The following is a 22,213-nucleotide window of genomic DNA, read 5'->3' on the forward strand; positions in this document are numbered from 1 at the left end:
ATTAAGACAAAAATCACAGATGACTTAACAATCTGAGAAGGACTATAAAATAAGCTTAAAATAACTGAAAAGGTGAAAGAAAGAATGGATGTCATAACAGTATAAAATGGTATGAATAAAATATCAGATTTGAAAATTTTTTTAAAGATTCTGAAAATTTTAAAAAATTAAGGGAAAATATCTTCAGAATATTGTTAAGTAGCAGAAGTAAAATTTAAAAGAGAATTATTAGACCATCCAAATAGAATTGTTAGACCACAAATAGAAAATAAAAGATTTATTTTCTAGAGACATCTAACCAAAAAAGATCTGACTCAGAAATAATGGAATTTCAAAGTGAGATGTCCAAAAGAATGGTTCTGTGGCTAATGGCTTGAATGAGAAAAGATAATGAAATCAATCACCCATTCTATCCTGTGGATCAACAGTCAAAAAGTCTTCATCATAAGCACAGAACTTTTGAAGATATTTCTGGGATTTAAGGTTTAACTTTCAACTTTATGAAAAGAAGTTCCTCCCATATAGAAGAATGTGGAACAAAGATCTACTTTTCTGCATAAACAACCAGAAAACTGTATAAAATATATGAAACAGAGCAGAAATGTGATGCCTTAGAGAAGAGAAACAAACAAGATGAATCTATCATCATTTTAGTTCTCTATCTGGAAGTAATTGCCACATTACAGGCTAGATACAAAACAAACCAAAAACAAGTAAAACCAACTGCCTCACTGAGATGAAAAGACAGACATAAAATTTGGGGGGGCTAAGATGGCTGAGATTTTCTGGGCCAAGTACCAAGAAATCATGCAGAAAAGAGCTCCAGAGATTTGCATAAAGATCACCTCAAATCTTTGGCTGAATTCGGTTCTGGTCATGCATTAAGTAAAGACTCTAAAAAGACCAGCCAAAAACAACAACTAGAAAACTATACACTAAAAAATTCCCAGACTTCACACGGGGTTGGAAGATATTGGAATTCCTATCAGCCAGAGAGGGACAAATCTGTTAAATACACAGGACATTCACTAGAGACTTCAGAAAAATCATGCCTAAGTACTGGTACTCAATAGTCCTAGAAGAAAGACTACAGAACTATAGACCCATTCTAACAAAGCCTGAAGACAAACATCAAGAGAATGAAACAGATCCTCAAGTAACTTAACTGTCTGCCAAGTATAGTTCAAGATCTTTAAAGGGAAAAAAAACAGAATTCACTCAACTCCACAAAATCAGAATGTCCAGCACCTAACCAAAAATTGCTAGACATGCAAAGGAGCAGAATTAGCTGACTCATATTAGGAAAAGAAAAGACTACAAAAAGATCCCCCATGGCGGAGATGGTAGAATTATCAGATAAAGACTCTTAAAAAGCTATTCTAATTATTCTCAAGGCTTTATAGGAAAATGAAAGATGTTTTTTAAATAAGAAAACACCCGGGTGGCTCAATGGGTTAAGCCTCTGCCTTCCACTCAGATCATAATCTCAGAGTCCTGGGATCGAGCCCTGCATCGGGCTCTCTGCTCAGCCGGTAACCTGCTTCCTCCTCTCTCTCTGCCTACTTGTGATCTCTGTCTGTCAAACAAATAAACAAAATTAAATAATAAAACAGAACTTCTAGCACTGAAAAATACAATATCTGAAATGAAAAATTCACAGTGATGCCAGCATCATAGTGGCATAAGATGTCCCTCATATTTGTCCCCTTTCCTAAACAAAAATCCACGATCCATCCAGACAAAAGTGCCCCTGAGGGAGCTGTGGGATTCCAGCACCATACATCATGGGATCCAGGAGGAATCTTGCCTACCCATGCAGGGTAACAGGCAGACAGACTGCAGTAGCGGGTGTGGACTCTGCAGCCGTTCATGAACCAGCTCTAGCCTCACTCAGCTATGATCTGGAAGCCCCTGGAAAACACTGTCTTAGATAATCACCCAATCTGAGAGCGCATTTGTGGAAGTACAGGTTTCCGGAGTTCACAGTCCAGCACACCATTAGAGCAAAAAACCACGAATTTGAACACATTAATTTAGATGGGTAAGAGGCTTGACTTTACCTACCTCATCCTTCCTGCAAGGCAGCACAGCTGAGGGCACTCACCCAAAACCAAAGGTTTTATAGGAAAAGAATAACATTAATAATTCCTCATGATCATAGATGCAAAATCTTTAACAAAATACAAGCAAGTTAAATCTAGTAATATATAAAAAGGATTATACATCATGACCGATTAATGGAGCTTAAAATGTTATACATTTTAATAACAAGCCATATGATTGTCATATTAACTGAATTAAGCGGGAAAATCATATAATTATAATCTTAAATCATGTAATCATATAATCTCAAGTCATATAACCTTAACCTGTGAGGGGAAAATAGCCATTTCACAAAATTAGCTCATTTAGGGTGACAATCTCAGCAAACTAAGGAATAGAAGGAAATTCCTTACCTGAAGAAAGCCCATTATGAAAAACCTACACATAACCTTGTAATTAATAATAAAAGACTGAATGACCTACGCCTAAGATTTGAAACAAGGCAAGGATATGTCTTCCTTTTGAAATTATATTGGAGATCCTATCCAGTACAATAAGGCCAAGAATAAAGATAAGTAAATACATAAAAGACATACTGATTAAAAAGGAAGAAACAAAACTATATTGCAAATAAAATAATCAGATTTTCACACAATATGATCTGTAAATTCTAAGTAATCTACAAACATGGGGCACCTAGGTGGCTCAGTGGGTGAAAGCTTCTCCCTTTGGCTCAGGTCATGATCCCAGGGTCCTGGGATCGAGCCCCACATTGGGCTCTCTGCTCAGCGGCAAGCCTGCTCTCCCCCGCCCCCCGCCTGCTTCTCTGCCTACTTGTGATCTCTGTCAAATAAATAAAAATAAAATCTTTTTTAAAAAAATCTACAAGCAAGTTAAATGACTTAAAGTAAATTTAACAAGATCACAGGATACAAGACCAATGTAAAAAATAAATTCTATATACTAACAAACAATTGATGTATAATAGTTGATGTATAAATATCTCATAAGTGGCACAATCCTGAAGTATGTGTTTCCCAGCATTTAACATGGGATGTAACGCCAGCATCCCATAGATATACCTGGCTTGTGCATCCTTCTGCAGCACTTCTTTAATAACTCCACTCTTGACAAGTGCTTCCATACCTCCAAATAAACAACAGTTGACCCCCAAACCATGTGTGGGTTAGGGATGCCAACCTCCCGTATAGTTGAAAATCCAGATATAACTTCTGACTCCCTAAAATCTTAGCCTACTGTTGACTGGAAGCCTTACGGATAACATAAATGGTTGATTAACACATTTTGTATGTTATATATATTAAGTACTATATTCTTACAATAAAGTAAGCTAGAGAAAAGAAAACATTAGGAAAATCCTAAGAAAGAGAAAATGTATGTGCAAGACCATACTGATATTTATAAAAACAAAGCCCACATATAAGTGACATATGCAGTTCAAACTCATGTTGCCAAAGGGTCAGCTGTGCTTATACCCCAAATCCCCATTTTAGGTTCTGCTCCTGAGAAACTCAAACCAAATATGACAATATGGTATGGCCTGGAGTTGAGGACATCCTGACCAAGCCCTTTGGTGCCTACTTCCTGAGAAATACAGAAAAATGGATCTTGGGCTTACAGATAGGGCCAGATTTTAAGTAGGTGAAGTTAGGGACTATAGGCTTGGAGGAGGTTGGGGGTGTCTGTGGAGTGTGTGGTGCCAGGCTATGCCCATAGGAGCTGTTTTGAATTGATTCCTTTATCAATACAATCATGATTTCATTATCTATAAATTGTGATGGTATCACTTTCAGTTCATGCTGATGTCTGCAAGCAGTCAAAAGCACATGATAACCAGGGGCGCCTGGGTGGCTCAGTGGGTTAGGGCCTCTGCCTTCGGCTCAGGTCATGATTCCAGGGTCCTGGGATTGAGCCCCACATCAGGCTCTCTGCTCTGCAGGGAGCCTGCTTCCTCCTCTCTCTCTGCCTGCCTCTCTGCCTAGTTGTGATTTCTCTCTGTCAAATAAATAAAATATTTAATTTAAAAAAAAAAAAGCACATGATAACCAATGAAAAAGAGACAGCAATATCATCTTGACCATCTGTCTACTTTTTCCCTCTTCAGGCTCCAAAGTTGAGTGTTAATCCCAAGGAAGGGTGGGAAAGAGAAGGTTGTGGGAGAGCAGAATGCTTTTCTCCCACACTCAAAATCGTTAACCCCACAAGTCTCCTTTGGGAGATGGGAGAGGAAGAAAGTCTTTAGTCAAATATGAGATCTAAGTTTTACAGTGAATAGTCCAGAATTTTAATAACGGAGCCTATTTTAATAACTAGTTTTTAGACTTACAGTGAATTTTAGTATTAAAATAGACTTCAATACTTAATTAAAACATACAAAAATATAGTATCATACTATATGCTCTAATATAATTAAAATACACTAATTTGATATTTAATTAAAATATACTTAAGTTCATACTAAATACTAAATACTAGAAGTGACCAAAAATGATGAATTAGGATGATGTCCTAAATAAGTCTCATATTTACCAGAAGATAGAGATGGGTAAGGTGTGGGGGTCTGTGGTTTTTTAAACAGAACATACCTGGTGGTAGTCATTGAAAAATAAACACCATACATAGAAATACATATGAGTATATAACAAAATATAACATAAATGCTGCTTAAATGAGCTGTGTCTGTTCCCTGGAACATGTATATATATTTAACCACCAAAAACATAGAGCATGAATTTGGGATGCTGTTTCTGAAGGATGATTGTCAATCAATCCAAATCACCGGGATTGTCAGGATTTCTGGGAATGTGGCCTCAAAAACCCTAGGTGGCTCAGTGGGTGAAAGTCTCTGCCTTCAGTTCAGATCATGATCCGAGGGTCCTGGGATCAAGCCCCGAATTGGGTTCTCTGCTCAGCGGGGAGCCTGCTTCTCCCTCTCTCTCTCTGCCTGCCTCTCTGCCTACTTGTGATCTCTCTGTCTGTTGAATGAATAAATAAAATCTTTAAAAAATATAATAAAATAAAATAAACAAGTTCATCAGGTGAATCTTAAGAACATTATAGTTTAAAAATTGTTCCACATATTATCCTGTATCTTTACTTTTTTGGAGATATTTTCCTTCTATTCTATTCTTCTTGGTAAAGATTCTTTTTTTTTTTTTTTTAAAGATTTTTTATTTATTTATTTGACAGAGAGAAATGACAAGCAGGCAGAGAGGCAGGCAGAGAGAGGGGAGGAAGCAGGCTCCCTGCTGAGCAGAAAGCCCGACACAGGGCTCGATCCCAGGACCCTGGGATCATGACCTGAGCCGAAGGCAGTGGCTTAACTCACTGAGCCACCCAGGCGCCCCTTCTTGGTAAAGATTCTTTAGGCTCTTATGTTCTCTTTGTAATTCTGTATGTATTGTAAAATCAGTTTGTCATTTTCTAGAGTATATAGAGCTGCTTCATTTCATTTAATCTTTGCATCAGATTATATTGTATTCTTTAAATTAATTTATCAATCATTCCTCTATTTTGGACATTTTAAACTTTTTGCCATTTTAAACCATGCAACAGTTCACACCTGTGTGCACACATCATTAGAAAGTGTGCAAGTCTTATTTTCAAGCAGAGTCTTAGAAGTAGAAGAGCTGGGTCACAAGGAATGTGCATTTAAAATAATGATATAAATGATAAAGGAATTATCCACTTAGAATACATAAATGTGTATGAAAATGCCCATTTCCCTAAGTCCTCTTAAACACTAGATATTATTCATCTTTTCCATTCTTTAATTTTATAAGGTTTATTGTTTTTTGTTTCTATTTCTGCAATTATTAGAGAGCTGGGTATCTTTGATGTATTTACTGGCATTTTTCTTCCTCCCCTGAACTGCTGTTCTCTGGACTGCTTTGTCTTTTTGATTGGCAGAAGCTCTTTTTATATTCTGGTTAGTAAGTTTTTGCTTGATATTCATGCTGCATAGATTTCTTCACTATGTGCTGCTTGTCTTTTTAGGTTGTTTTTCTCTTTATAAAAGTTTAAAATTTCTTAGTCAAATCTGAGTTGACTTCTGAGTTGAGTTACCAAAGACCTTCCTCATCTAAATATTACTTTTTAAAATCCTTACTCAAAAAGGATTTGACCTTTATATTTAGCTTTTAATACATTAGAAATTTATCTTTATGTGGTATGAAGTAGAAATTTATTTTTATTTATTTCCATGTATAGATAATTATATCAAGATACACTTTTTAAAGATATTTATTAACTATGTCACTATATCTTTTGTGTAATGTAAAATGTCACATTTATCATAAACTAAATTCCCACACATGTAAGTGTGCTTCTGAACTCTATTTTGTTCTATCAAAATACCTGTTTCTATGCTCATGCTACCTTTTTATTTTCTATTTTTAATTTTTTTAGTATTATTATTTTTTAAGTAGGCTCCACACCTAGCCTGGAGCCCAACACAGGGCTTAAACTCATGACTCTGAGATCAAGACCTGAGCTGAGAGCAAGAGTTGGCAGCTTAACTAAGGCACCCAGTGCCCCACTTCATGTTACCTTTTTTTTTTTTTTAAAGATTTTATTTACTTATTTGACAGAGAGAGATCACAAGTAGGCAGAGAGAGGAGGAAGCAGGCTCCCTGCCGAGCAGAGAGCCCGATGCGGGACTCGATCCCAGGACCCTGAGATCATGGCCTGAGCCGAAGGCAGCGGCTTAACCCACTGAGCCACCCAGGCGCCCTTCATGTTACCTTTTTAAAATTACTGTCATGACATATATTTTTCTTTTCCTACTAGGAAAATCTCATTTCTTTGACCTTTTTTTTTTTTTTTAAGTTATCGGGGTGCCCGGGTGGCTGGGTTGGTTAAGCTTCCAACTCTTGATTTTGACTCAAGTCAGGATCCCAGGGTAGAGAGATCAAGCCCTTCTATGGGCTCTGCACTAGGTGTGGAGCCTGCGTAAGATTCTTTCCTGTTCTGTATGCCCCACCCCCTCCCCCTCTATGCACACTCTCTCTAAGGAAAAAAAAAAAAAAGGAGTTATTATTCTCCTATACTTACAAATCAGTTTGTAAAATTCCTTAAAAATCATCCCACCTGCTCAGAAAATCCCAAATGCTCAGAAAAAGAGCATTAAATTTATTAGATTTGTTTGAAGGTTTTTTTAAAGTGATAATGAGTCTTCTCGATTAAAAACATGTATGTCTTACTATTTATAAAAATCTTTTATAGAAAACAGGATGATTTTTTAACATTTAACATTTGGCAGGCCTCCCAAATTCTATAATTTATTGATTGAAAAGCACATAGTCAAGACTATGGTAGATAAGCTAGTAAGGCTTTTAAATCCTGAAGAGTGGCAGGCTATAGGACATCCCCAAATATACCATTGTGGCATAAGGAATATTTTGAATTAAAGGCACTTGAAAAACAGCACGTTTAAGAAGAGCACTCTGACCTCTTTCTGAAAGCAGGAGCTCAGACTCCCATGTGAAAGGAGAAGAGAAGCATTCTTACCACCAGAGACCCAGAGTGGAGGCAGAGAGTATTCTGGACAAATAGACCTTGCTAAAATAGCTCATTTTCTGTTAGCCTCCCCATACATTTTACATTTTACTTACTTTTCCACAATTGCCTTTATTTGTTAAACCCACTTTGAAGGCATTTGGGTTTTACTACTTCTTTGGGCCTTCATTTACTTATGAGGGCGTCCATGTTACATAAAACTATATTAAATAGATGTGTATGGTTTTGTTCTATCTGTTAATCTGTTACATTAATTTAATTCTCAGGCCCAGGTGATGACCATAAGAGGAAACGGGTGAGGTTTTGACCCTGCCCACATTTACACAGATATTCCCTACATTTATATTATTCCTTTTAAATTCATTTCCCTCTCCTTTCGCTTGTCCGCTCCCATCTCAGTAAATAAAATTACTATATACCTCACTGTAAAAGCAAAAAATAGAGGAGTCATATCTCGCATGCCCCATATTTGATGCATGACCAAGAAGAGCTGATTCTGACCCTAGAATATACCCCAAATCCTTTCACTTTTGTGCTTCACCACCCCAGGCATCATTTCTTAGCTGATGCCTCTTGGTGGTTCAGACTAAAGTTGGACTGTGTATAACCAAAGCTTGGCCGGGGTGGGGGGATTAGATAAGAATGGCTTAACCAAGACAGAAGCTTATTGTTCTTTCACAAATATAACAGTGTTTGAAACAAGATAAGAGTTTGTTCCCTTTTGGTACTGAAAGCCAGGTTATTGACTGCTAAAGCAAGAACGTTTTCTATTATGTAAGTGACTTCTAACATATAAGGTGTCAATGTCTGAGAGTTCGTGGAACGTCCAGGTATTTCTAAAGCCTCTCATTCAATAAGTATCATCCATAGGTTAACACTGAAAAGAAATAAAATAAAATAAAATGAAAAAAGAAAGTATTATCCATAGGTTAAATAAATAATGTCTAGCTCATATTTATCCTATGGCATAATGGATATTTTTAGTGATATGCCAATCTTCTTGTGGTTAATAAATATATCCTGTACAAATATGCATACATATATTATATTATATATATATAATTATACACATATAAATATATATATAGTGTATGTATGTGTATATATACATATGTATATATACACATACATATATACATATATACATATGTATATATACACACAATTATATAAGGGGGGGGAGAGAGAGGCAGAGAAAAAGAGCTTGCTATGCACTATATACTATGGCCCTGAGAATATAGCAGTGAACAGATTAGGCCAAATTCTGGCCTTGTCATGGAAAACAGGGTCAATAAATAAATGAACAAATGTTCCAAAGAAGAAAAACAGTGTCTAAGATAGTGACTGAGGGAGGTAATTTTTTGATGGAAAATTAAAGGCTCTTTGAAGGGATGACATTTGAGCTTGAAATGAGCCAATGATGTGAAGAACTTGGTGAGCCAGGGAGACGAACATTCCAGAAAGAAAATGGAACAGAAAGGACTTGTTCTGTTTAAAAAGCATGACAGAAGCAAGTTTGGTTGGATCTTCATATGTGAGGAGAAGAAATGCTATAAGATTGTGTATAGGCAAAGGTCAAATTATTCAAGGCCTTTTCAGTTTAGATTTTCTTCTTAAATCAGCTGATGAGTTTAAGCAAGCAGGGACACGATTTATTTTACGGTTTAGAAGAACTTTGGCTACTCTGCCGGCACTAGAGGAGAGAGGCAGGCAGATGAAAGAGGAAAAGAGATAGTGGTTGTTATGGAGTCTGGATACGACGGCAACCCGGGCTTGGCTAGCCTGCTCTTAACGTTGGATCTTTTTCCATTTAGCAATAGTACCCATTTTTGTGAGCTCTACTGCATCCCATCTAAAAGACTGCATTTTCCGGCCTCCATTAAACCAGATGGGCCACGTGATTAAGTGCTAGCCAATTAGGTTTGACTAAAGTATTGTGTGAGACTTAGGAGAAGCCTCTAAGGATGTTAGAGTTTCACCTGAGCCTGAGCTCCAGTGAGAGAGTGATGGCTAAGAAACTCCCCACTTCTTGTTTGCTGGACACCTCCTCCCCACCTTTTTGTGTTCCAGGAAAAGGGTTATTTCAATGAAATACCCTCCCCATATGACTTCGATAAGACTCCCATAAGATTCTCAGATGATTCCCTTGTATTTTTAACTGATAAAGAGACCTCTTTATGTATCTGTTTATTAAGAGATCCTCCAACTCACTCTCTCTCTCTCTTTTGAGATAGAATTGATGTGTTCCAGGTATATCCAGCACCTCATTCTTTGTCTCATGAGTGATTAGATATTAAAAATGTTTGCCTGAGCAGGACGGTAGCCATGGAAGTTGGAATCCGCAAAGGAGTGTGTAACAACTCACCTGCCGAATCAACTAGCCTTGAAAATGGATGGTGCTGGAGTGTCGGGCCCATACCCGGGCGGCGCTGGCAGTTGGTGAAAAAAAAAAAAAAGTTTGCCTGAAAGGAGCTAAACACAGAGATGTTTCCTGTTCAGCTGACTGAGATTTCCCCCATGTGCAAAATGGTCCCAGCTCCAAATCATCTCACTTTTAATTTATCTATGCCTCCCCATAAAATCTAAGGCAAAATTACACTGTGATGACATGTGGATCTTAGGATCTAGGGTGTGCTCCTTGTTGCAATAGCCTGAAAATGTTTTCCTTAATTGTCTGGTGCATTTTGTCTCTCAGGTCTCTTTATATGGCAGATAATATTTTCCTTGCTCTTCTTCCTTCCTAATGCTTGAAATGTATAAGGTGAAGGCTGACTTCAGGCAGCCTTCTTGTGCCACAAGGTGGCATACATTTAAAATGAATCCTATTATATCAGACTATGGAAAGAACTATAAAAAGAAGCATAAAAGAATGTAATGAAATTATAAGCAAAATGAGATTAATTGTGAGGGGTTTGAGCAAATCTCAGGGAAGACTTTTCAGAGATGATACTTCATGTAGGTCCTAAAATAATAAGCATTTTTATTGATGGATGAGTGAAAATGACAAGCATGGTAGAATCTGATCCAAACTGCCCTCAACAGGTTGAATAAGTGAACTACTAAAATTTGGTCTTTGTTATAGTTGGGGCCTCCATTTTAAGGTAATGAAATAAAATATAAAAGACCTTAAACCAGTGACTGCAACAAGATAATTGGTCAGTAAATGTAAATTTGCTTTATTATTTAAAAGTTTTGCAATCTGACAAATAAACTTATCTCACTGTTGAAATTTGTAATGATAAAGGAAATTTCAACCTTTAATGTTTGTGGGCCTTGCTTCTGGGCTGCCAGGGAAGCTATATTTTAACATTTACTAAGGTCAAAATGACCTTGAAGAACCCCAAAGCACGGGCATTATTTGTGTTTCAGGCATACATTGTACATCTGCTTTGTTCACGCCTAAAAGGAGCATTCTGAACACAGAGGTTAAGAAGAAGAAAGAAACTTCCCTGGTTCCCATGATGTCAAAGTCCTACAGCCCTGCTAGAAACTTAAGGTCTACAACTTTCTGAAATGTCCTTTGTCTAATGATTTGTAACTTTTTATGGTAAAAGTGTGTACGACCCTATAGCAAATGTTCCTTTGCCAAAGCACTCTTTTGCTAAGATTGTGTATCCAGGGCAGCTGTCCTGACTTGGGCTCAAATAAAACTCCTTTCTTTTAGAAAATCTGGAAGCTTTGTTCATTTTCTGTCAACGGTTGTGTTTATCACATGTTTATTTGCCATGTGAATATTTTCTGTAATTTGCCTGTTTATATCCTTTGTCATTATTTCACTGTTTTGCTTGACTTACTGATGGGTTTGTAGTTCTTCATGTCATCTGGATAGAACAACCACTTGTCTGTTACATGTGCAAATATTTTCACTCCATCTCTGGTTTGTTGTCTTCTTAGTTTCACTGGTGGCATCTTTAAACAGGTAGACTTTTGAAATTTATTGTAGTTAAGTATTTCAGCTTTCTTTTAAACAATTTTGGGAGACACTTGGTCTAGATTACTCATAAAAACTTTGCAAAAATGTAGGCTACAGCTATCAACAGTGACGTCTTCAAGATATATATGGAGTACCATGTTCATGGAGCAGGACAAACATTTGCTGTCAATCTGTATATGCTAGCACCAGCCCAGGTGTTTATCTGTACTGAATCCTTTGATTCTTACAGAACCCTTCCAAAGTAGACAACTTTATTTCTGTCTTATACCTGAGGAAACTGAAGTTTCAATGTTCCATAGCTAGTAGGTGACATAGTTGAAATGGCCTGTGGGCCCCAACTATGATTGCAAACTCATAATATTAATTAGCAGTTGGGTTTAAAATTGTGTATGAGATAGGTATACATTTGGCTTAAGAGAGGTAAATGTGAAAAACACCTGAAAGTTCTATTTGATCTGGTAGCTAAAAAAGTGAAGCAACATAGACAATGTTGTACTCTTCTATGACTGGATTACAACTGGAACATTGTGAGATAAACAGTCAGATATTAAAGAAGTTAAAAAGGACTTTATTTAGTAACTACCGATAGTAGGAGAAAAAGCTGAGCTCCATTCTGATTTGCGCAGAAGTGATTTGAGTGTTTTAAAGGGAGAATAAGGGAGGAATAAGTGGAGGACCTAGTAGAGTCAGAGAAGTAAAAAATTATAAAGTGTTGTCAGTGTCTATGTGATTAGGACACACATTGTTTGCTAGCTGGAAGCTAGGATTCTGTCCCCCAACAGAGACGGGGAAACAGAGGCCCAATCCCTCCTGATGATTATATTTCAAAGAAATGGCTCTCAGGTCCTGGAGAGAGAGGCAGGTGGGGACAGAGAGAGGAGAGAAAGAGGCACTTCTGAGTTGCTAGAGATAATATGTCACAATTTTAAGCCCTTTGAGAGGTAAGAGGTTATCATCAGATTTTGGCCAGAACAGACAGTAAATCTGGCAGCCATAATGTTGGGAACAAAAGACACCCTCAAATTAGAAAGTAATAACTGACAGACATGATGATACGGGAGGAAACACTAACATTTTTTAAAATATTATTTATTTATTTATTTATTTTTTATAAACATATAATATATTTTTATCCCCAGGGGCACAGGTCTGTGAATCGCCAGGTTTACACACTTCACAGCACTCACCAAAGCACATACCCTCCCCAATGTCCATAACCCCATAACCCCAACCCTCCTCCCCCCAGCAACCCTCAGTTTGTTTTGTGAGATTTAGAGTCACTTATGGTTTGTCTCCCTCCCAATGCCATCTTGTTTCATTGATTCTTCTCCTACCCCCTTAAGCCCCCATGTTGCATCACCACTTCCTCATATCAGGGAGATCATATGATAGTTGTCTTTCTCTGATTGACTTATTTCACTAAGCATGATACCCTCTAGTTCCATCCACGTCATCGCAAATGGCAAGATTTCATTTCTTTTGATGGCTGCATAAGTATCCCATTGAAACACTAACATTTTAAACAAGCCGAATGACCATGAGGAACAAAAGCAGTCACACAGCCTAAGGTGATAAACTTGCAGAAAATTCAGTAAAATTTGCAAAAAGACTCCTGTAACCCTTTGTGTCATGCTCTCCAATGGCTGCCACATCCTGAAACTACCGCCAGAAATATCGAGCTCTATTCTGCTCCTTAAACTAGTAGTTTGGGACTGGAGTCTAACCAGGTTCCATAAAGGCACAGAATTTGCGTGTTTTGCCTATTTAACCTAAGCCTAATCCTCCCTCTTCAGAGCATAATCTTAGCTTGTTACTCAAGACTGCATTTCCGTATTTGCAAACTGCATATAATACGATTTTTCCTTGTCTCTGACCAGATTTTTTGTTGACAAGCATTCTCAGGCAGGCATTTTATGGGGGTGGAAGGAGCAGCACTGGGGTCAATCTAGGGACAGGGCTTGTGCAACTAAAAGTCATATTAGAAGTTGGTCAAGACTTAGTCTTGCAGAGGTCTGCAGGAGTTGCTGTGTGCTGAGAAATGTGCTGTTCTCACTGGTTCTTGGAACCACAATTTACAAGCAACATTAAATACAGAGAATAGGAACCAGGATGATAGAGTCTAAAAGTCACATCACGTTAGAACCTTGAGAAAATTGAACTTAGCCTAGAAAAGGTAAAGTCTGGGTAGTTGCCACGAGCACACTATGGAGGTGCACACATGAGTTGTGTCTTTCCACAATGTCAGCTTTATTCCGTCATAAAGCAAGATTAACATAATTGTAAAGCAGCTTCAAGATTTCAAACTCAATGGCATGTTGCTGTGTGTTTAATTTGGCTTCTCACACATCACACGAAGCAAAGTGTAAGACAAAGTCACCCGCCAAGCAAAATACAAGGGGTAGGAAGTTAACAAACCAAAGTCAAAGTCAGTCTGGGAGTGTGCAGTTGAGATAAAGCCTCAGTCGGTCAGAGAGAGCTGTTGGCACGTGCTGCTTATTATGTTCAAGCCACGGAGAATGTTCAGAGATCAACAGGGCAGAGCCTTTGGTGGCAATTACCTTTTTGATGTGGTCAGCTGTGAAAAGATCCTTATCTAGAAAGTCTGGTCTTTTCTTGGAAAGATCCTCACTCTTTAAAGGCGTTTAATCCGGACTTTGTGCCTTTGCAGACCTCTTCTGGTTTCCCTGGTTATCAGTTCTGGGTATCCTCAGCTTGTGTTGTTTTCAGTGATATCTAGTCTTAGTTGCAACATATTTGGCTGCATAAATCACGGCTTAACACGGTCACTGTTGGATATGAGTGGCCCCATCTTGCTTTCCACGCAATACATTGAAGATGATTATGAGGACCAGGGATCCCTCCAACATGTGGTGGCGCTGGGAGTTGGGAACATTGACAGCTACAGTAAGGGGATTTTTGCCTAAAGTAAGAATTTTTCCGGTGATTAAGATTGCTTAGTTTTGGAAAAGCTCCATGGCAAAAGGAGTGAGCACTCCATCCTAGGAGTGTTAAGGAACAAATAGAAATGCTAGTAGGTGGCTTAAATTTTTTTCAAACTAAAAATGTATTGACCTGCAGGCGCCTGGGTGTCCCAGCGGGTTAAGAGTCCAATTCTTGATTTCAACTCAGGTCACCATCTCAGGGTCCTGGAATGAGCCCCGAGTCCTGCTCAAGCTTCTCAGAGAGTTCTGCTTGGGGATTTCTCTCTCTCCCTCTGCCCCTCACCCTGCTCACAGGCTGTGCTCTCTCTCAAATAAATGAATCTTTAAAAACAAACAAACAAACAAACAAACAGGGGCACCTGGGTTCAGCTCGGGTCACCGCCTCAAGGTCCTGGATGGAGCCCCACATCGGGCTCTCTGCTTGGTGGGGAGCCTGCTTCCCCGCCTCTCTCTGCCTACTTGTGATCTCTCTCTCTCTGTCAAATAAAATCTTTAAAAACAAACAAACAAACAAAAAAACCCCCAAACAAACACAGAATTTTATTGACCTGAAAGATGAAACAGTTTTGTCAGCAAAATGCGTTTGTTCCAGAATAGCAAAGAACTGCAGTTCAGGGCCCGCAAGCTGTGGCGACACCACAGGTAAGCCCCACAAAGGAGAGGACCGTTACTTCAGGGAGGAGGACGGCGGGAGGTTGCTCTGAACCGACAGTTCCTGGAGCAGAGCGAGAGTTCGGGATGAGGAGGGATCTCGTCGGTGGAGCGCGCTGGGCTCGCTGGCGGACGCGACATCCAGCTTCTTCCACGTGGGGCCCGTGACGGTGGCGTCCTTCCTGTCGGAAGAGGCTCCCGCTGGGGTCTGTCACCGACGCTCCTTCCTGTACTTGGCGAGTCCTCTTGTAACTGGCGGCAAGGGCACGGCCCGAGGGCCCCCCCTCGGACGAGGGTTCCCGTTAGGGGCTTCGACACCTTCCTCTGGTTAGGCCCGCCGGGAAGGGAGGAAGGACAGCCGCGGGGCCGCTCGGGCTGCAGGCGGCACGCGGAGATCGGGGCGGAAAGGGGACCGGGAGGACGGGCTCCGGAAAACCGGAAGGTTGCCCGGCTCTGAGGCCAGGCTGAGGAAGGGTGACGGAGCGGCTTCTGCTTGGTTTGGAGCCCAGCGCGGCCTCCTCACGGACGGCAGCGCAGAGCGCTGGGCAGCGACTCCCGCGGCCGCCGGAGCGCAGAGCCGGCGTGGAAGACAGCCGCGGGAGGAAGTCAGCTGGCGCGCGGCCCGGCGTCGGCGACGTCGGGGGCGCGCGGCCCGGCGGGAACGCGCGGCCCGCACCGGCCCACGGCTCCGGAAGGGGGCGGGGCCGCCTCGCGCGCCCGTTACTTAAGCCGGCGAGCGCCAGCCGCGCGCCGTCGAGGCTCCTCAGCTGAGCTCCGAGCGGTCGATCGCCCTCGCTCCCGCAGCCCCGGCTCCGCTCGCCGCGGGCTCCACCCGCCATTGTGTAAGTGCGGCCGCCGCTCAGCGCGCCGCCCGCCGTGTGGACGCGCGGGCCGCGGGGTGGGGCGGGCAGCGCGAGGAAGGGGGGTGGTGGGCAGCCGCGTCTGGCTCTGCAGTCCCCGGATGGTGGCGGTGCGCGGGGACAGGGAGGAGGGAGCGGCTCCCGGAGGCACGCGCGGCGTCTGCCCGCCCCGCCGGCCGGCCTCCCTCTTGGCTCCTCCCCGCGGAGCCGGGCGGCGGGACCCCCAGCGCCGGGGCTCCCTGGAGCTCCGCCCGGAAGCCGCCGCGGGAGCGCGGGGTGGACGCGGCCGGCGGCCTCGGGGAGTTCGCGGACTGTGAATTAGCTAGGAGGCATCCTAATGTGGCGTTTCCCTTGTGTTTTTATTTTTTTTTTTTCCCTCTTAAATGCAGAGGCCTGTAGTCCGATATGGAGCATGTCTTTACCCCGTTGGAACCCCTTCTTCCCACCGGTACTGTACTCTTGCCACGTTTCGCCGTCACCTGCCCCTGCCTCCGAGCCCTGAAAGGTTAAAAGGGCCGAACTCGAGACCCAGAAGGGTCCCCAGTCGGCCGCAGACTCCCGAGTCCTGAGCCGTTAGGCACACTCCTCAGCCCCTCTCCTGCCTCAGTTTCCTCCCCTGAAGTCACAGGGATAGAGGGCAGCCCTTGCCTCAGCGTTTTCCCGGGTGCGCGCTACCTGGAGAAGAGGGAGCGCCACATGCGACGTGAGCCCTTAGGGCTCGAGAACGAGCAGCTCGAACTACTCTGCATCCAGCGGGGTTAAGATCAGGCATTTTTGCCCGTCTTGCATTTTTAATCCATTAAAAACCCCAGAGCTTATTGAATACAAGATTTTTTTTTAAAAGGTTTTTAATTTATTTATTTGATAGAGATCACAGGTAGGCAGAGAGAGAGAGAGAGAGAGAGAGAGAAGGAAGCAGGCTCCCTGCTGAGCTGAGAGCCTGATGTGGAATGTGGGACTGGATCCCAGGACCCTGAGATCATGACCTGAGCCGAAGGCAGCGGCTTAACCCACTGAGCCATTCAGAGGTGTCCTTGAATACAAGATGTTTCAAAGCTCTAACACTCACTTGTGGATTTTTATTGTTTTACCAAATGATCGTCATTCACAGTTATAGATGGGAGGTATGAGTTAGGGTGATAGCATTGTCATGTGTTGTAATGGACTTATGTGATAATTTCTTAATAAGAATTAAGTATATTTCTGGGGCGCCTGGGTGGCTCAGTGGGTTAAGCCACTACCTTCGGCTCAGGTCATGATCTCAGGGTCCTGGGATCGAGTCCCGCATCGGGCTCTCTGCTCAGCAGGGAGCCTGCTTCCTTCTCTCTCTCTCTCTGCCTGCCTCTCAGTGTACTTGTAATTTCTCTCTGTCAAATAAATAAATAAAATCTTTAAAAACATAAAAAAAAAAAGAATTAAGTATATTTCTTTACCAGTTTTTCTTGGTTGTGAAGAAGTCCTGTTTTATCTATCTATCTATCTATCTATATATGGTTTCCTATAGACACGTGGATGATTGGGTCTGGTTAGCGTATTGAATTTGATTTGGACTTGACCAGTTGTTTCATATCCTGGGAATATTGATGGTAAAACAAAGAGTAGAAGTAGGGGACCTTGACTTCTTACTCTTCAGACATTCAGTATGCGAAGTTTTTCACGTATACCTTTATGTCTTATTTGCAAGTAACGGAAAGCAGTAACAGAAGGAAAATCTGAACACAAATCTGTTTGACTTGGTTGAGAGGTTGAGTGTTTAATTATTATTGTAAATAGCTTTTCAGAAGTTGAGAAAAGCAGTGGCTTTTCTATGGCTTTTCTACTGTGAAGCAAGTTCATAGTAACCCAATAGTAGCCAGACTTGCATGTCTGTGACTAAACATTTGATCCATGTGGCATGTTCATGTTCAGTTTTGTGAAAACCTAAGCACTTTACTGTGATAAAGGAACTTTTCAGCTTTTAATATCTGTGGGCCCTGCTCGTGGGCCCCCCAGGAAGCTAGCTATACTTCAACATTTACTAAGATCAGATTGACTGCAGAATCTCCAGGGTATAGACTCTCTTTGTGCCCAGAGCACACACTGTACATCTGCTTTGTTAAGCAAACAAAAAAGAAACACATACACCAAAGAGGGGCCTTCTGAACACAAAAGATAAGAAAAAGAAACTTCCCTGTTTCCCCTAAGATTAAAGTCCTACAGTCTATTCTAGAAATTTAAGAGAAGGTCTGAAACTTTCTGAAATGTTCTTTGTCTTATTATTTGTAACTTTTTACATAAAAAGGGTGTATAACCCTACATCAAATATTCCTTTTCTGGAGCACTTTCTTTGCAAAGATTGTGTATCCAGGGCAGCTGTCCAAGACTTGAGCTTCAATAAAACTTTTTTTTTTTTTCCCTTAGAAATTCTAAAAGATTTGTTCATTTTGTGGCAACATCTGACTGAAGATTTTTGGTGTTTTCTAGGTTGAAGAGAATATATCCCAGAGATAGTGTGGTATAGTAAAGCTTAGATTGAGGAATCAATCTCTAGGTTTAAACCCTAGTTTTGCCACTGTTACTAGTGCTAACAAATGTTCAGCTGAGTGAGTTTTCAAGATGTAATTGGCTTTATTTGATTCATGAAATCCGGCTGTATCCCAGCTATCAAGTAGAGGGAAGCTCCAAAGGGCTACAGAAAGGGAGAAGTTTTTTTGTTTTTGTTTTCCTTTTTTTAAAGGTGGGAAAAGGAAATCAACAGAAAAAAAGGGTTGTTTGGGATGAGGTCACCTTCCTTTGGGAAATGGACAAAGGCCCATGTAACAGATGACCTCATTGGTGCCAACCAGATAATTCCTAACTGAAGACTACATTTCTGGGTGAGGTTGAAACTGCAGTTAGTTTGGCCTAGCGTAAGTGACTCCATTTTGAGCTTGTGGTTTTCTTTTTAGCACGAATTATCAAACCTTGTATTTCATGGTGTTTACTGATAAAATATGAATAATTAACAGCATTGTTAGTATAAATTCGTTGTAATACATATAAAGCACTTAGCATCAGTGATAAGCTGTTGAGCAGTAAGTCCAAGGGGAAAACAAAATGGCAGTTGGATCTCCGGGTCAGTGCTGAGATGGGAAACTATTTGGAGCAGTAGAGAAAAACGGGCAGTTCCTTGCTGTTTTTATCAAAGGTTTAGTGGAGAGGGTCCAGACGCATTAAATCAGACATTGGTAAGTCCCTCTGTGGAGCAGGGCATATAGAGTAACTGTAAGAACTTTAATATCCTTTATGAAGCACAGATCCATGGAGTCAGAATCCAGTGCTCCCTCGGGATTCTCTGTGATTTAGTGGTTCTCAGAGCTTCTTCCTCCACTAACGGTGAAAGTATGTAGGGATTTCTGCCTCCTCTCAGGTGTTGGCCTTGAAACAAAGGCCTGAGGCAAGTTTGCGGTAGACTGCAGATACCCAAGAGATACTTAAAAACAGAACCCTGTATTAGGAGAGACCAGTGCAATGCTTGCATTTTGCAGTGATTCAGCAAATATTTAGGCATCACTTTACACTAGCAGTATTCCCTTCATGAGACAGATATTTAATACTTGGCTAGTAGAGAAGTAGCTTTTCATTCAGTAATTTCTGTGAATCTGATTTGCAGATGTGATTTCCCTGTAATGCTTACTCAGATTTAATATAGTGGGCCGTCCAACAGTTAAGCTGGTTTTAACTAATTGCCAAGTGGACCAAAAGGCAAGGCTTATCTCTCTGGTATCGTTAGCTCAAAGATTTTTTTTTTTTAATCTTTTTTCTGTGTGTGGGGGGAGGGTAACTAAAGTAAGTGCTTATTAAAAGAAACACTAATGTAGATGAGAGTTTTCTGTAATTCCTCTTCTAGGAATAACCATTAACAGTTGGCATATGTTCTAAATATTCATTTGGTACATATACCTCAGCATATTATGGCCCTTGTTTTAAAGAAAATGGATTCATATTATAAAATCTTTTGTAATTCAATCTGTTGGGGCAGTGAGTGAACAATTTTTTTAAGTTCATCGACTTACCAGAGATTATCATTCTAAAATTTTGTTGTTGTAAATTATGTGTATATATATATATATATATATATATGACCTATTTACCCTTTTCCTGCAACTTTTTTCATTTATCTTGTTATGATCCATATGTATAGGTATCCCAAGTTTTTTTTAAAAAATATTTTATTTATTTATTTGACAGACAGTGATCACAAGTAGGCAGAGAGGCAGGCAGAGAGAGGGAGAGAGAGGAGAAAGCAGGCTCCCTGTGGATCAGAGAGCCTGATGTGGGACTCGATCCCAGAACCCCGAGATCATGACCCGAGCTGAAGGCAGAGGCTTAACCAACTGAGCCACCCAGGCGCCCCTCCCAAGTTTTTTTTTAACCTTAATTCCAGTGTAGCTAACATAATTAGTTTCAGGTGTACAATATAGTGGTTTAAAAAACAAAGAAATTGATGGTTAGATGCCACAAACTAGGTGGTAGTGACTTTATATATGGTTGTTGTCAGGTCAGACGGCCTCATCCATCCTTGTCAAGGGAAGTATCGACCTTCTCTGCTTTCACGCAAGTTTTGTTTTTTGATAGGTGGTATGGACTTAAATGAACTAATCTTTTTCTTTTCTTTTCTTTTCTTTTTTTTTAAAGATTTTATTTATTTATTTGAAAGGCAGAGATCACAAGTAGGCAGAGAGGCAGGCAGAGAGAGGAGGAAGCAGGCTCCCTGTTGAGCAGAGAGCCCGATGTGGGGCTCGATCCCAGGACCCTGGGATCATGACCTGAGTTGAAGGCAGAGGCTTTAACCCACTGAGCCACCCAGGCGCCCCTGAACTAATCTTTCTTAATAGACATTTAGGTTATTTGTAGTTTTATTGTTACTGTCTATAATGCGTATTTCTGGCCATATTTTTTTGTGTGTATGTGTATGTATCAGTAGCATAAATTCCTAGAAATGGAACTGTTGAATGACAGGGTATGTTAGCATTTCTGTTACCAAGAGGCACTGCCAGCTGGCTGTGTATTTTCTTTGGTAGTAGGTGCTACAGGGGTACAGAAGTGAAAGGTGTGATCCCTTTAGCCATGAGTTAATGGTCTGGTTAGAGAGTTGAGAACAAAATAGTATGGATTCTAGTTCAATGTTGAATTACCTAGTATAGGGAAGGGAAGGGAAGGACTCAGGAGAAAGAGATGAGGGCAGTTTGGAGTAGTCAGAAAATCACAGAATGTGTAGACCTCAGTTGTGCCTCTGCAAAAGCACTGGACTTAAATGGAGAGCAGGCTCGGGGGAGTGGAAGAGTGACAGAGGTGATGTGCCCTGAGTGAAAGTTCCGTGCTGCCTCTGACCAGGTGGGAGGTCTGCGTAGGCTGGAGAGTGCAGATGGAGATTTTGGTTGAGGAGTGAAGGTAACATCAGATTGTGGAGAACAGAGAAATTTAATGCAGTATAGGAGATAAATTCTTCTGAAAGTTTCTGTATCCCCTCCCCATCCCTGGCCTTGGAACGTTCTGTACTAAGCTGTAATCCGTGTCATGGGGTTGCTAATCATATATGGGTTAAAGTCCTTCTGTTGTACTTGAAGATACCTGGAGTTCTGATTCCTAACTACTTTTCCAGAATACATTTTATCTTTCCCTGTCTGTGACCAAGCCACATGAACTACCCATGTTTACTTATATGAACATTTGTTCCAGCTTTAATATTCTTGCCTTAGCTCATGCAAAATTCATCCCCTAGAATGTTCTTTTCTAAACCTTAGAATTAGTTTTAAGTTTTAGCCATTTGGTGGATGTCTAGAGGTATTTCTGTGATGTTAATTTACATTTCCTTTATGTCAGGATACTTGTTTTTTGAGTGTTCATTGGCCTTTTGTAGATCATTTGTGAAATGTTTTACTCTTGGCATTTTTCTATGGGGGAGGGTTTTTTATTCTTTTATTTTTATTTTTAAGTGATCTCCATACCTAATATGGGACTTGAACTCATGACCCTGAGAGTTGGCGCTCTACTGATTGAGCCAGCCAGGTGCTCTATTTTTCCTTTTTACAAATAAATTTGTAGGGGCGCCTGGCTGGTGGAGCATGTGCCCCTTGATCTCGTGCTTGTAGCTTGAAACCCCACACTGGATGTAGAGATTACTTAAAGTCTTTTAAAAAATCAATTTATAGTTTTTAATTCTAAAAATGGAGGTATAACTGACATAATATTGTATTAGTTTCAGAGGTACAGCTTAATGATTG

The 22,213-nt window shown here is 40.7% G+C and overlaps 1 protein-coding gene and 1 non-coding gene across 2 annotated transcripts in view; one reads left to right on the forward strand and one right to left on the reverse strand.

Annotated features, from left to right (window-relative positions):
* The first annotated feature begins 15,859 nt into the window (after positions 1–15,859).
* Positions 15,860–22,213, forward strand: part of TPK1 (thiamin pyrophosphokinase 1) — a 335,002-nt gene continuing 328,648 nt past the window's right edge. The window contains exons 1-2 of the mRNA XM_059396203.1: positions 15,860–15,950; positions 16,358–16,416. Coding sequence (XP_059252186.1) covers positions 16,374–16,416 — 43 coding nt within the window. The 5' untranslated portion in view covers positions 15,860–15,950; positions 16,358–16,373. The remainder of the gene's footprint in view (positions 15,951–16,357; positions 16,417–22,213) is intronic.
* On the reverse strand, positions 20,426–20,550 carry LOC132017088 (U6atac minor spliceosomal RNA). Its single transcript, XR_009404165.1, has one exon. It is a non-coding gene; the product is annotated as a U6atac minor spliceosomal RNA (small nuclear RNA).

This window comes from Mustela nigripes, chromosome 4 (assembly GCF_022355385.1).
Source record: "Mustela nigripes isolate SB6536 chromosome 4, MUSNIG.SB6536, whole genome shotgun sequence".
Lineage (NCBI taxonomy): Eukaryota > Metazoa > Chordata > Mammalia > Carnivora > Mustelidae > Mustela > Mustela nigripes.